This window comes from Bacillus rossius, chromosome 2, assembly GCF_032445375.1.
Source record: "Bacillus rossius redtenbacheri isolate Brsri chromosome 2, Brsri_v3, whole genome shotgun sequence".
Classification (NCBI taxonomy): domain Eukaryota; kingdom Metazoa; phylum Arthropoda; class Insecta; order Phasmatodea; family Bacillidae; genus Bacillus; species Bacillus rossius.
Genome location: NC_086331.1, coordinates 35,408,934 through 35,423,046, shown reverse-complemented (window position 1 = coordinate 35,423,046; position 14,113 = coordinate 35,408,934). Strand labels below are relative to the sequence as shown.

Here is a 14,113-nt window from a genome sequence, read left to right as displayed (position 1 = left end):
ACGCACACACACACACACACACACACACACACACACACACACACAGAGAGAGAGAGAGAGAGAGATACATGAATGTTTCTTTATTAGTCCCGTATGCATTTCTATACCATTCATCCAATTGCGATGAGTGTTGTTGTGTGTATGCCTGCAAAGGTTTCTGAATCAGTACAACCATTTTAAAATGCATGCGAATCTTTTAACAGATGTGTGTATTTCATCTAGTTTAGCGGCAATTCGTGTGTTTTCGGTGTATGAGTACCCATGCAGACCTGCCAACATTCAAATTTAAAAAATCATGAGGTCCTCGATAAAAATTTTCAGGCCCATAAATACAGGTTAGATATAAAAAAAACAACAAATGAGAATCTTTAAATTTAAGTGACATACCTGTACATATGTCACATGGTCTCCGCTTCAAAATTTATTTCAACAAATTATAGGTTGCAGATTTAATTTAGTTGAACATAATTTAGCGCTGTCGTGTAGTGATCATGCAGGGCCGCAACTAAAAAAGATGTAAAATAACATTCTGCTCGTGTAACACTATTATCACTGTTCACAGCAAAATTAATTTTTTTTTTATTGGAAGCAATACACTTCAAGTGTTAGTTGTGTTTTTTTGTAGCGACATGTTTCACAATGTCTCCTCTTCCACTATGCGAGATAGAAAAATCAGCACGGCACATGCTACAAAAGGCAAAATTGCTTCCTCTACGTGACTCGAGTATTTATGGAAACTGGTTTCTGTAAGCTATCGTAAAACTTGTTTTGTAACTTTTACGAACAAAATCTTGGGGCCCTGAAAAATCGTGAGGAAACACTATTTTGGCGTGAGGGCGTGAGATGGACCTTAAAATCGTGAGCCTCACACCAAAATCGTGAGAGTTGGCAGGTCTGGCCCATGCATGACAGAACTGAATTGAATTAAAACTAAACAGTAACATTTCAGTTTGTGACATAACCAATAGGTGGTGCATGAATCACTTCAACAAATGTGTTGACGACACCTGGCTCTCTGACCCCTGTTGCGAGTGATTCCCTGTCGTGACGAGAGCGCCGGCCAGCCTAAAACTCGGGGAGTAAACGGGTTCTCACCTTGTGGCTTACAACAGGGGGCCAGGACAACAGCAACCCCTCGAGTTGTCGGCCGCTCGAGGCGCCATTTAGTTCGGTCTATGTATGTCCGTAGTTCTGTCTATGTCGTTAAGGCACTGGCTGCTAAACGGCGAACCACTCACTACTCTCTAGCGCCAAAGCGTGGAGCAGCGCTCAGAGGCGTCCGTCGCGGTTGAGAGACGAGCTACCACTGACTCGCACGCACTGAGGGGAGGGGGACTCATGAGATGCATGGGAGACAGTACACGGTCCGGGTCCGATGACACCGTCGTTCGTCACACCAGCCGCCGCGCTCAGCTGCGTTCACCGCTCGAAGCACCACTCAAAGCACTTTGTTACACTCATGCCAGGACCAGATGGCTATGGGCAACAGCAGGCCTAGGGACCAGAATGGACACGACAGCTGTCATCAGTGTGTATTTCAAATAGTTTAGCAACAGTTTGTGTGTTTTCTGTATGCATGACAGAATTGAATAGAATCATATACAATCAGCGACATTTCAGTTTGTGTGTTACATATGTGGTGTTGATTGTGTATTTCCAATTTCCAGACGACATTAGATAATAGATATCACACACATTTTATCTTCTTTTTCCAAGTGAATTTGTAATAGTCATCACAAAGCATTACTTTCGCTGTCAACTCAATTATGCCATCCAAATGGCAAGCAATTGGTCAATCTACACCACAAGCACGAAAAAAAAAGGCATCACGAGCTTCAGAAAGAAAGGAACGATGGGAAGCATGACTGGAAACCATTTGAGTATGCACTGCTCAAACCCATTCATCTGAAATAGACGAGAAATGGGGAGTAAGACTGGAAACTGCTTGAGCATGCAATACTCAAGCTTGTTTGTCTGAAACATTCTCGCAATTGGAAGTAAGACTGGATACCATTCAAGAACACACTGCTCAATCCAGATGATCACTGCACGCTGATTTACATCTTGGTGCATTCCATTATGATGCTAATAATGATTACAGTCTTCATCCAAGTGTGGTTATTCGAAAAATGGATCAATTATGCATGTGTTGCAGTGCCCTCAAATCTTAGAATGAAACACCAGGAATGTGCTACGCAGGTGAAAAAATGAAATTGACAATCACATTCGCCACTCGAACCATTACCAACATTGGTATCTTGACACACGCCAATTGAAACATTTTTCTGGCAAACATATGCAAGTACAATTCATGTTTCGAAATGACATTGTTTGGTGCAACAAATATTGTGTGTGAGAATTACATGTCAACATTCAAAGTTTGAGTGGCATTGCAATGCATGCTGGTACTCACTAGTTCATAATAAAATATATGTAAATGTATATACACTATCTACCTCACTCAGAATTAACAAGAACAGTTGCACAAACTTTAAGTACTGGTGTGCAGACACTATTACAACTACCATTACCATTACATTGAGTGTTTCCAGATCACTGCACCTAACTTCTAGGAGTGATAGAACCAAACCAATTTTGTTGTTTTATGAGAAACAATTTTTGTTTTAAAACTAACTTCTATAGACTCCTTGTTATGACACATACATCATATAAATATCCTTCCCACAAGGTAGGTACGAAGTTCACATGTGTAGAAGAGCCGTGTGGTCTCCTTTCTTAGTTTAGCCAACCAAAATCTACTAAATTTCTTCCAGTAAGGCCATATTAAGATTCAAGCATTATTATGCTACACATATGTAAATTGAATCAAGACATCATGGACACTGGGTTGGGAAAACTTGCAGTGTTTTAGGATTTGAAACATTTAAAACAAAGCTGGGGATCTATGTTTTAACATCAGCTGCATGATTTTGTTAAAATGTGTTATGCATAACTTAAAAAATCAAAAGAGAAACATTCTAACATTACAACACTACTAGAGTACCTATCCTTTTACTTCCCAAAAGGTAGGCAATAGACGATTCGTAACTTCTGCTTGTATCACTAACTGCTATTTTTTTTTCTATGACAAGTCTGTTATGGTAATGCCTAGCATTGTAAAGAAGAGTCTAAAAGATTAGTTTTCTATACAAAGTTAGTTCGTGATAAAATAACTCACCATCCCTGTAAGTATAATGCAATGTTCAAGTGAACACTTGGTACATTTATTATGTCAGCTGTGACTAGCCTTTGAATTATTAAGTTTTCACTACAAACTTCCATTCCAGGGCTTACTATCTCCTGACTGACATTACCTCCACCTAATTTAGCTGTAGACCTCTAGTCTACTGGGGCCTGGATCAAAGTACCGTTCATTGCAGCCACAAATAGCTAGGCAGGTGAATTACTATCATAGCTTCAAGCTGAGAGGTAAAATATTGCTTAAGACTTAAGAGAAGTATCCAATAACAACATTCGCAGCACTCATTTAATCCTAAAAAGAGGCAGGCATCTTATGTGATTTATAGCCCACATGTTTCCAAATTGCCAGTAATGCACTTTATCATGTTATCAGGACAGTTTAGAACAACTACAACACAGGAGGTTACTAAAGGTTGGAGTCAAAAGAGGCAAGATAACAACCAATCAATTGTCGTGGTTCGGGTTTCGAGAGGGTCGCTACTGTGTTTGGTAATGGGCGCCACCACGTGGAAGGGCACGTGGACCCGGCTATCATCCGTCTCAGGGCGTGACGTCGCCCGTGTGAGGCAAGACTAGACCCTCGGTTAACTCACGTAGTACACTCAGACCTGACCCGCTCTCAGCGTCGGGCACGCTTATGGTATAACACGTAATAGTTGGCTCTCCAGGCGTCCCACACGCCTGCTCACGAGGTATAGGTCGCCACGTGGTCGGTGCAAAAAAATACAAGGAGACAATTAGAATTAATACGTTTAATACATGCGCGTACTCCCATACACTGTCTCAAGAGGTGCGTTTCCAAGATCCCAGGCACCTAATCGGAACACGGGAATAAGGCCCACGCACGTGGCCTGCACAAGCGATTACTTAGAACGTGAAAAGACTCGTTAAGAGTTGAAAAATGATTATGTTAAACAGTCCCCTGACCGAGGCAGGCCCCGGGGATACGTGAAAGAGATTTGAAAGAATTAAGCAGAAAACAGAATTAATAGTCAGTGAACAAAGAGTTAAGCCCCCAGGTGTGGAAGGCAGCGTCTTACCTCGGTCGTTGGTGGCGTAAAACTGGCTGAGCGCCGGGCTCCCTCGAAGCAACATGGCGCCTTCCCGCCTTCTCAATTTACCATTACGCCTTTCTGATTAAGTGCCTTGTAATCTTATATTAAGAAATAAAAAAACACTCTTAAAATTAATACACGTTCTCCCACGGCTCTATTACTTTTTAACCTAGAGTTATTAATAAATTAAATTATGTACACATGTCAACTTCGTTCGTGTTCGGGTCCGCTCGGGTCCGCCCGGCAACGTCTTTAACTTACATACTAAAACTCATATTCTAAACAAAACAAAAACCCTCCCGCCCGTCAGTGGCAACACAAATGTGAAGTGGTCGGTGCGCTGTGATTGAACTTCGCGCCGCGCGGCGGGCTTTGGCACTCCTTCCCTTCCTCCTTTTCCCCCCCTCCCTGCGTCTTGTGCTGTGCTTGACTTCCCCTCTTGAGGTGTCCGCGCATGCGCGTGGCGCCCTCTGTTTTACTTAAAACTGCGTGTATTGCCTTGAAGGCTCTTCTTGTTCGTTAGCACTCAGGTAGATTGGTCGTGATAACCAGTCGGTGCTGGTTATGCGCTGATTTAAGCATGTAGGTCAGATAGTTGATTTAGAGAGAGTGTGACAGCGGGGAGAATGCACGTAAGTGTTTGTAAGGTGGTGATCCTTACAGTCATGTAATTGGTAACTGGCCATAGCTAAACGCTAAATTGTTTATTCGGCCGTCACCGTCTAAATTCCATTTGGCATTTTTACCCTATTCCTTTTTCTTTGATTAATTGCTCTCTTTGCTATGTGTAGTTAGTCTGACGTTTCTCCCCGTCATGTCTTCACTCTTCATTAGGACTTGTCTTTCGCTTTTACGTGATGTATGTAATGTGTTAATTTGTTACATTTGTTGGATTTTCTTTTGATGTCATGCTTTAAAGTAAGTTTTATACTGCCTAGTGTAGGTTAGGCCGCGGTCGCCTGCATGTCCATTTACGGGTTTTGTACTGTCTAATGAGGCATTAGTCTGTGCTAACGACATTCTTGGTCGCTGTGTGTTAATTTAACTATAAAGTATTCTTTATTACCCAACACTATCCAATACTATTTGTCTAAAGTAAATACTAACGTATTTGAAACATAAAATTACGTTCACGTATTTTGCCGTGACATTTGTACTACTGCTTTTGTTGCTAATTAATCAGTATTAATTTATATGTGAAAGAATGGTGTAATTGTATGAGGATTTACATGAGGCTTTTGCCCTGGATTAAACGAAATGAGTTAATTTGAATACTTGCTAATTTAACCTTTGCATCTATTCTTGGCTATAATTAATTGGAATACCCTTTTGAACACAGTTTACTCAGCTCAAATTATTTTATTAATTTTTAAGGATTGTGTTACACGCGGTTGAAGGTTCTCGTGAAAGAACTTCACCTGTTGACACTTTCCTATGAAGCTCATGGAAGCCTTCAAATGAATGGGGAAAAAATAAAAAGCTATACAATATAATTATTACAAATTTAGGGGGATGTCGCACTGCCGCTACAGCACCCTCTTGAGGTAGTTCGTGGCGTGCTATTCAAACACACACACACGACTACGTACTCGTGACGGAGCGGCTGCCAGTACGGGAAGTGTGACGGGGGGTGAGGGGAAAGGTGGCGGAGGCTGACCAGGCTTCTGGGGCGCAGGCCCGGTTGATGTCACAATATGCCTGCTGACTACTGTGATAGCCACAAGTGAAACAATTCCAAGAGCATACTTTTTGCTGTTTCAAAGCCATTTTGTGTCTGAGAACGCTAAAACATTTTAAGTATGTAGCTTGCTATGAAACTAAAATAATCACAAAAACTCTTCTTAATAATTAATAAACTAACACCCTGCCATGTGCTCAGTGATTACGGGACATCTTTGAGAAGTATCAGCTTGACAGCTTGTCACAAAGTTGACAAGATGTGTTCATTTGTTTCAACTATGGAATATAGTTTTATATTACAGGTTTCCTCTACATGTATAAATACAAGCACAGTTTGTATAGTCTTCCACTCTATTACAAAGAGTGAACTATATTTTAATGTCATGGTCATCCATGGTGGCAATGATTACTAACATATATTCATATTGTGAATGTGCCAAGTCGGTATGGAAGTAGGTAATTTAAAGTCAACTATAATCTTGGTATGTAGTCCCGGCACCTTCAACCTCTGTGCATAGCAGTGTGACACAAACTCTACTTTCACCTTTTTAATTATGGCTACAAAATATATGGCATAACCTACATCAAAAATAGCTCTGTGATGATTCCTGTTCATCGTGCCAGTATTCTCAAGAGCAACATGTTTTGATAGTTCATGTTTTTTCATTCATGTTTAGTTCATGTTCTGATAGTTTAAGCATGTTTTGAATCCTGTCATTAATTAATCTAAGTGGAAAAATAAATGCCAGTAAAAATAATACGAAAGCACATTTTTCAATCTCATATAGTAAATAACCTCACTGTTCTTTTGTCTATTATGTTGAACATTATGTTATTCCTCCTAAATTAACACCAGTGTTTCATTAATTCAAAATGTAAAAAAAAAAAAAAAATGGTTACAGTTAATTGAGAGTTGCATTATATCTATCCTATATGGTACACTAAATAATTTATACTTTAAAAATTAGAAGCAGAACAACTAAATATGTATTTTTGGCATGTTTATTAGAAAGCAGCAATTCATTAAAGAAGTTTTAAAACATTAATTTATACACAATAAAATTTTCTGTTACGTTTGTAAGGCCTGTTCATGATACTTATTCAGCAACTGTGGGCCAAATCATGTTTTCTCCTAAGAGTAATTTTTTTATTGCTGATATTACTTCAATTTGTAATATGTTTTTGGGTAACTAATCTGTACAATATTGATTATTTCAAACTATTTAATGATACTAAACAACACTAGTAGATCACTGGCATAAAATAAATGTTGGGTTAACACATTTCACAACATTAACAATAAATACAAAATGACTACGTAAAACTAGATGCATTGTGGGAGGAATTAGTTAAAAAAATTTAAAGAATGATTTTTCAGCTACGCCAATAGTTTGATTTATAAAGAAATAAAACAAAATTCTTCACATACAACTTTGGCCCTACAATGGCCTACTATAAAACTTCACAAATCTGCCAGCACAAGTAAAAATTATAACCATTTTGACATATAAGTCATCATCCTCGAGTATCAATTCTTATGTTATTACATGTATCATTGTGCCTTAGTAAATAAAATTGAGTCTTGTTTCACAAATACTCTTCCAAAGGAGACAACATGTTTTATGTTCTGTTGCTATAATAATGCACTATAATTAATAAAAGTTAAAATTACTACTTACAAATTAATATTCTTCCCATGAGCTCAGAAGCTGCCAGACACTGTTTCTCAAGCCAGTGGTTTCTCCTGAGAAATGTTTCCATTGCTCATGAAGACTTTACTAAAAGAAACCTCATAATCCATTCTCATACAAAACCAAATCATCAATATCCACACGATATTGTACCAGTACACACATTTCCCAGCAAAACACACCAAGCGGTGCAATGCAAAACAATCTCATGGTGCAACAAGCATAACCCTTTGCATAAAACCCATCAGACGTAAGATTCACAGTCCTGACCCAGATTTCCTTATCCACACAAAACATACAAGCAAAAATTCAACAGTTGAAAAAACACGTGAAACATTCACAAGGTAGCACTACAGTGCAATAAGCTACCTTGGGATGTGATGAGTCTGTCTCCTGATACGTAATGTGTGAGGGGTGTGCAACCAGAAACAGGAAAATGACAAACCCTCCAAAAGCAATAATAAGGCCTGGGATGATGAATGATAGGCCCCAGTCTGTTTCCACAAATTCGGCAGCAATCACAGAGCCCAGAATGTTTCCAACTGAGGTATGCGAGTTCCATATACCAAAAATCAACCCTGAAAAGGGAACAAAATAAAACATATTAACTAATGCAAGAAAATGTTTTTTTCGGAACACAAGGAGTTCCAGAAAACTGCTTCAGATAGTGGAGTAAGGAAGAATGCTATTAAGAGCATCAAACAAATAAGTAAAAAGCGTAATTTAATTCCTGCATGCAAAGTTTACCAGAAAGCTAGCATAAAGAACCTTCTAATTTATAAGTAAGAATTCCTAGAGCCCTCAGCAGCTATGGTTGTTATCATACCCTACTCACTAACAAAGCCAGGGCCAGCGGTTTGGTAGGATTGGTACTGATTTATGCAAATTTAGTAGTACCAATGTGGTTCGAAGCCCTTTGTAGTCTTCGAGGTTCCATCAATTGAAGCCATTGTAACAACTCAGGCCACTGCCCTCCCAACTTGTGAAATGGTTTAATTAATAACTTATTACAGTCCTCCATCATGTTCAGTACACTGGTTAGGTTTTCTAAAATCATTTAAATAACAGCTGTTTGTTCCTTTTAAGAAGTATTTGTGTGTTTTCCATAAATTTTATGAGCACATTGTTTCATGTAAGGTGATCCAATTATTATTTTTTTGCTTTATAGTAAAAAAAGCCTATAGCCTTTAATTTAAACTTATGTGTATAGTTATGTTTTTCTGTGTATTCACATATTTAAGTATTGCTTGTGTTTGCTTTGTTTGTAAATAAGCGTGTTGATGTACTTTTCATTGATATATTTTTTTGTTCTCACAATGGTTTTTGGTCTGAAGGAAAGCTGATGCATAGATGACCTGTTGCATAAGTATGACAAAGAAAGAGTCAAGAGTGTGAGAAAGGACTCGGGAGTTCTGTTGTAATGCGCCAAAATTGACTGGTAATTTTTAAATGTATTTTTGTGATTGGTTGAACATGATGTCACTAGTTTCCGTGACATTTCTTGGTGTAAACTCTGTTATGAAAAGCCTTGCAACGAGGTGCAGGAAATTCTATACTGCTGTGGTTTTGTAAGGGCTGTGCTGTGATTGGCTGGAGAGGTCACGCACCTGCAACTTCCTTCGGGCAGAGGCGGCTGCTTAGCCTCATTTATTTAGTCAGCGTCAAAACGAGATACAGAGAGGTCATGTGTTGGTCGTTGGTTCACAAATAATATATTTATGTGAGTTAATAGAGAATTTTTCAGCTGTGGTCCAGGCATTGCCGAAGATAAACAACATTATATAATTTTTGGAACTTTTTAATCAGAATTTTTGACCACAGTCGCAGGTATTTAGCCCACAACATAGATCGAGTGAAATTTGTCTTTGTTCTGAGGACTGAGTCCTTCAGCCTGTACCTTGAGTTTGTGTGAAACCACGGGACTTAATTGTGAATTATCTTTTTAATATTCATCCTTCGGTACCTACAGTGAAGAGTTTATGTACTACTTGTTTGTAAATTCTATATGTACTTGCTTTCATGGTCAGAAGATGGCCACCATATAGACTGTGAATTTTCTTCAGGTATTAACAAAAATACGTTATGTTTGTGTCTGAGAGACATTATTTCAGTGAAAGAATCGTCGACAGTAACATTTCTTGGGAACTAACATGATTTTTCAGCTCCTAAATGATTTATGTAGTGTTTATGAACATCCACTCCAGGAAAAATATTTTGAGCTAGTCAGAGTCTAGGGTGTGACACCGTTCTGTACATAAATTTTAGCGTTGTGCCAATACTCAACTCACAATTTGTAATTCAGAGATTTCCAGTTTTCATTTCAAATAAAAAAATTAATTTTGTATTTGTTAGTGTTAATCTGTTTTTCCTGTTGTGTAAAAGCAACTAGGGTCATTCATTCAATGTCAGTTCATCCAGGGCATGTAACCCATGTTTTTTGATTTTAATAAAAATTGGTTCAATTGTTAGGTGACAAAAAGCCATTTAAAATACAAAATTTTAGATTTTTATCTCAAATACATCCTGAGAAATCGAAGGTTCCTTTGTGACCATTTTTGGCCTAAAACAGGTTGTAATGACAGCATAAATTGGTCAGTATCTGTGTTTCCTTGCTTTGTATTTCACTGTAATACCAATATTTCAGAATAAGAACACTTTTCCTTGTATAAAATTCTCTAGAGAATTCAAATTTTGCCACCAAATTGCTATATCTAGAATGGTTTGTAAGTTATAACAGAATTATTAACATGACTGATGTTTCATGTATCATCTGCATCCTTTATTACAAAATAGACTGTAACTCAAAAGGCAGACCTCACAAAAAAATGAGATTGGTACTATGTGAAAGAGGAGGAAATTTTCTATAAGATACATTAAAAAAAAAATAGTGGCTTTCTGCTGGAGTGTTGAAAAACAAAATGAAAATGACTTGGTGATGTAAATGGGCCCCTAACAAAAGGCAGCCAGAAGATGGATGCAAAGAGGATCAATAATAAGGGTTGTGTATGTCCCATATTTTCTGCATATTACACAAGGATTTTGTGCAAATTTCAAAGCCTTTAATTACCTTCCCTGTGTTATCTGCAGAGCCATGTCATGTGACTGTACATATGTCATTTCTGCATGGAGTCTGCCTGCTAGCTATAAGAGAGGGGTTCTTTGATACTTGCTCTGTTCCCCTTGGCATTGGTTTTTTTTTCTGCTTTCTCAGAGGCAGTTGAGAGATAGGCCTAATATCTGGGCTGTCACAGCAAATGCAGTATAGTGGCCCATGAACAGAGGGGCAGAGGGGAGGAAAGCAATAAAGATAACCGGGTCAGAGATAAGTCGGGTCAGAGAAAAGGCGTGTGTCTGCCACCATGCAGACTACACTGTGTAGGCCAGTCTTACTGCACTGCCTGTGTATAATGTTAGTGGAAAGTCTTAGTTCATTATAAGTTGGATGAGAACTACATGGCTACCAGTACTACTAAAGAATTCTGTTCTGTTGGGAATGATATGCATGAAGAATGCCATAAAGAGTGTTATATTAAAACAAAAGGAATCAAAAGATTGGAATCACTTTCCAAAGATATTCAAACTCTTCTTGTGCTGAGAACAGGTATTTGTAAACATAATATTCACACCATATGTTTTCATCACAAATTGTTTTATATTAAGAAGTATGAAATGTTTCAGACATCATGTTGTGATCCTATGAAAGTGCATAGTTTTCCAATTAAGCATTCTTTGCGCACAATCTCTTTACAGTGTTACAGAAAATCAGCAGACAAGGGACTTAATTTAATTCCTGGTAAAAAATTATGCTCCTTATGTAGGAATAGGTTGTATAATATTCAAGAAGTAGGTGCACAGGTATCTTCAGAATCATCTGAAAGTGACGTTGCAGAGGGTTTAGAGATTCAAGCATCAAAAGAAGAAACCCGTAACTTACTTGACAAAAGTTTGGAATATTTGCAACAGTCACCAATAAAACTGCATGCTGTACCACAACATGCAAAAGAAAAATATGGGAAATGTAAAGTACAAGAGGTATCATCAGCTGTAGCAGACAAAATATCTAAAGTATTAGATGTACAGCTTCCAGCCACATCAACTAGTGAAAGTACAGAATTACAGAGGCATGGAGTGGAACAAAGGGCTGCCGATTTGGACCGTTTAGTAACTTTAATAAAGCAAAAGCTGCCCACAATGAATAGACAAAGAAAATTACAAATTCTTACCCTTATCCCTCAATCATGGTCCAGACAGAAGGCAGCAGAATAATTTGGTGTTTCAGAGTACATGGTAAGACAAGCAAGACAACTTACACTGGAAAAAGTAATCTGCGCATTAGTTCATCCCACAGGTGGGAAGAAGTTACCTGAAGAAACTGTGCAGGTCATTCAAGATTTCTATCAAGATGATGAGTTTTCCAGGGAAATGCCAGGAATGAAAGATAAAGTTAGTATATCCAAAAATGTTTACAATAAGAAAAGACTTTTGCTATGCAACTTGCATGAGCTGTATTGTTCTTTTAAGGCAAAATATCCATCTCTCAAGGTAGGGTTTTCAAAGTTTTGTACGTTGCTTCCTAAATGGTGTGTTTTAGCTGGAAGTTCTGGAACCCATTCCGTCTGTGTGTGCACTATACACCAAAATGTTGAATTACTTCTTCACTGTCTTGGAGTAGGTGAAAAGTATAGTTCACTTATTTTGTATCTTGTATGTGACATTTTAAATCCTGCCTGTATGCTAAGACAATGTGAGCAATGTCCTTCTCCAGATACTCTAAAGCAGCATCTATATCATACTTTAGACTGTGATCCAGATGATGTGATTGAATATCAACAGTGGGTCAGTACAGACCGAACACAATTACAAACCCTTACCTCAAGTGTAGAAGACTTTATGGAAATTTTAGTACAAAAAATGGAACTCCTCATACCCCATTCCTATACCACAAAGAAACAATCGAACTACCTCAAGCAGCTGAAAGAGAAAATAAGTGAAAGAGAAGTTATAGCTTTATTAGATTTCAGTGAAAATTTTTCCTTTGTTATCCAAAATGAAGCACAAGGATACCATTGGACCAATAGTCAATGTACAGTTCATCCAGTAGTCATTTACTACAAAAATTCAGACAATGCTAATTTGAAAACAAGCAATCGTTTTTTGTCAAATGATTTGGATCATGATGTTTCCATGGTGTATAAAACACAGTCAGAAATAGTCACATATGTTAAAAGACACCTGCCTCATGTAAAACACATACATTATTTCAGTGATGGTTGTGCTGCTCAGTACAAGAACTGCACGAATATCCTCAATTTGTGCCACCACACACAAGATTTTCAGCTCACAGCTTCTTGGTCATTCTTTGCCACAAGCCATGGCAAATCATCTTGCAATGGAATTGGGGGAACTGTTAAGCGACTGACATCAAAAGCTAGTCTTCAACGACCATTCCAAGACCAAATTACATCAGTGTCTAAGATGTATACCTATTGCAATGAACACATAACAGGTATTATCTTTCATTACATTGACAAGAATGATGTGGATGACGTTCGTTCGACTCTACAACAATGGTATACTATGGCAAAGACAATCCCAGGCACAAGAGGGTTTCACAATGCTTCACCAATATCCCAGTATGAAATAGGAATGAAGAAAACAAGTCAGGATAATGCATATTCCTTAGTTTTCAATTTCCCTACAGCAGCTAGCAAAGACCCTGGTGGTACAATATCAAAACTGTATACTGGTTGCTATGTGTCTTGTGTGTAAGACAAAAAATGGTTCGTTGGTGTTGTAAACAACATTGATAGGTCAGAAGAAGATGCTCAAGTAACCTTCATGCACCCTGCCGGTCCAAGTGCTTCCTTTTACTGGCCTTCACCTCGAGACAATGTGTGCTGGGTTGCTTTTGCACACATACTCAGCATCTTGCAGGCACCATCAACAAGCAGCTCTGGCAGAACTTACAGTTTTTTGAAAGAAGACTTTTGCAAGTGTGATATAGAATGGCAGCTTTATCAGAAAAGCAATGCAGTTTGCTAATTGCAAAAATTGGAGGATTGTGTCTGTAGATTCTAATTCATTGGCAATAGATTTGTGTAAGTAAGGAATTTTTTTATGTGTACATATAGCATTAGTAAGCGATTATCGAGTACATACATGTTGCCAGCAGAAAGCCATTTTTTTTAAATGTATCTTATAGTAAATTTCCTTCTCTTTCACATAGTGCCAAGCTCATTTTTTTGTGAGGTCTGCCTTTTGAGATACAGTCTATTTTGTAATAAAGGATGCAGATGATACATGAAACATCAGTCATGTCAATAATTCTGTTATAACTTACAAACCATTCTAGATATAGCAATTTGGTGGCAAAATTTGAATTCTCTACAGAATTTACATAAGGAAAAGTGTTCTTATTCTGAAATATTGGTATTACAGTGAAATACAAAGCAAGGAAACACAGATAGTGACCAATTTATGCTGTCA

At 38.0% G+C, this 14,113-nt stretch overlaps 1 protein-coding gene across 1 annotated transcript in view; it reads right to left on the bottom strand.

Annotated features, from left to right (window-relative positions):
• The window catches only part of LOC134529237 (glucose-6-phosphate exchanger SLC37A2), a 79,138-nt gene that overhangs the window by 45,158 nt on the left and 19,867 nt on the right, over nucleotides 1-14,113 (bottom strand). The window contains exon 4 of the mRNA XM_063363123.1: nucleotides 7,997-8,205. Within this exon, the coding sequence (XP_063219193.1) occupies nucleotides 7,997-8,205 (209 nt within the window). The remainder of the gene's footprint in view (nucleotides 1-7,996; nucleotides 8,206-14,113) is intronic.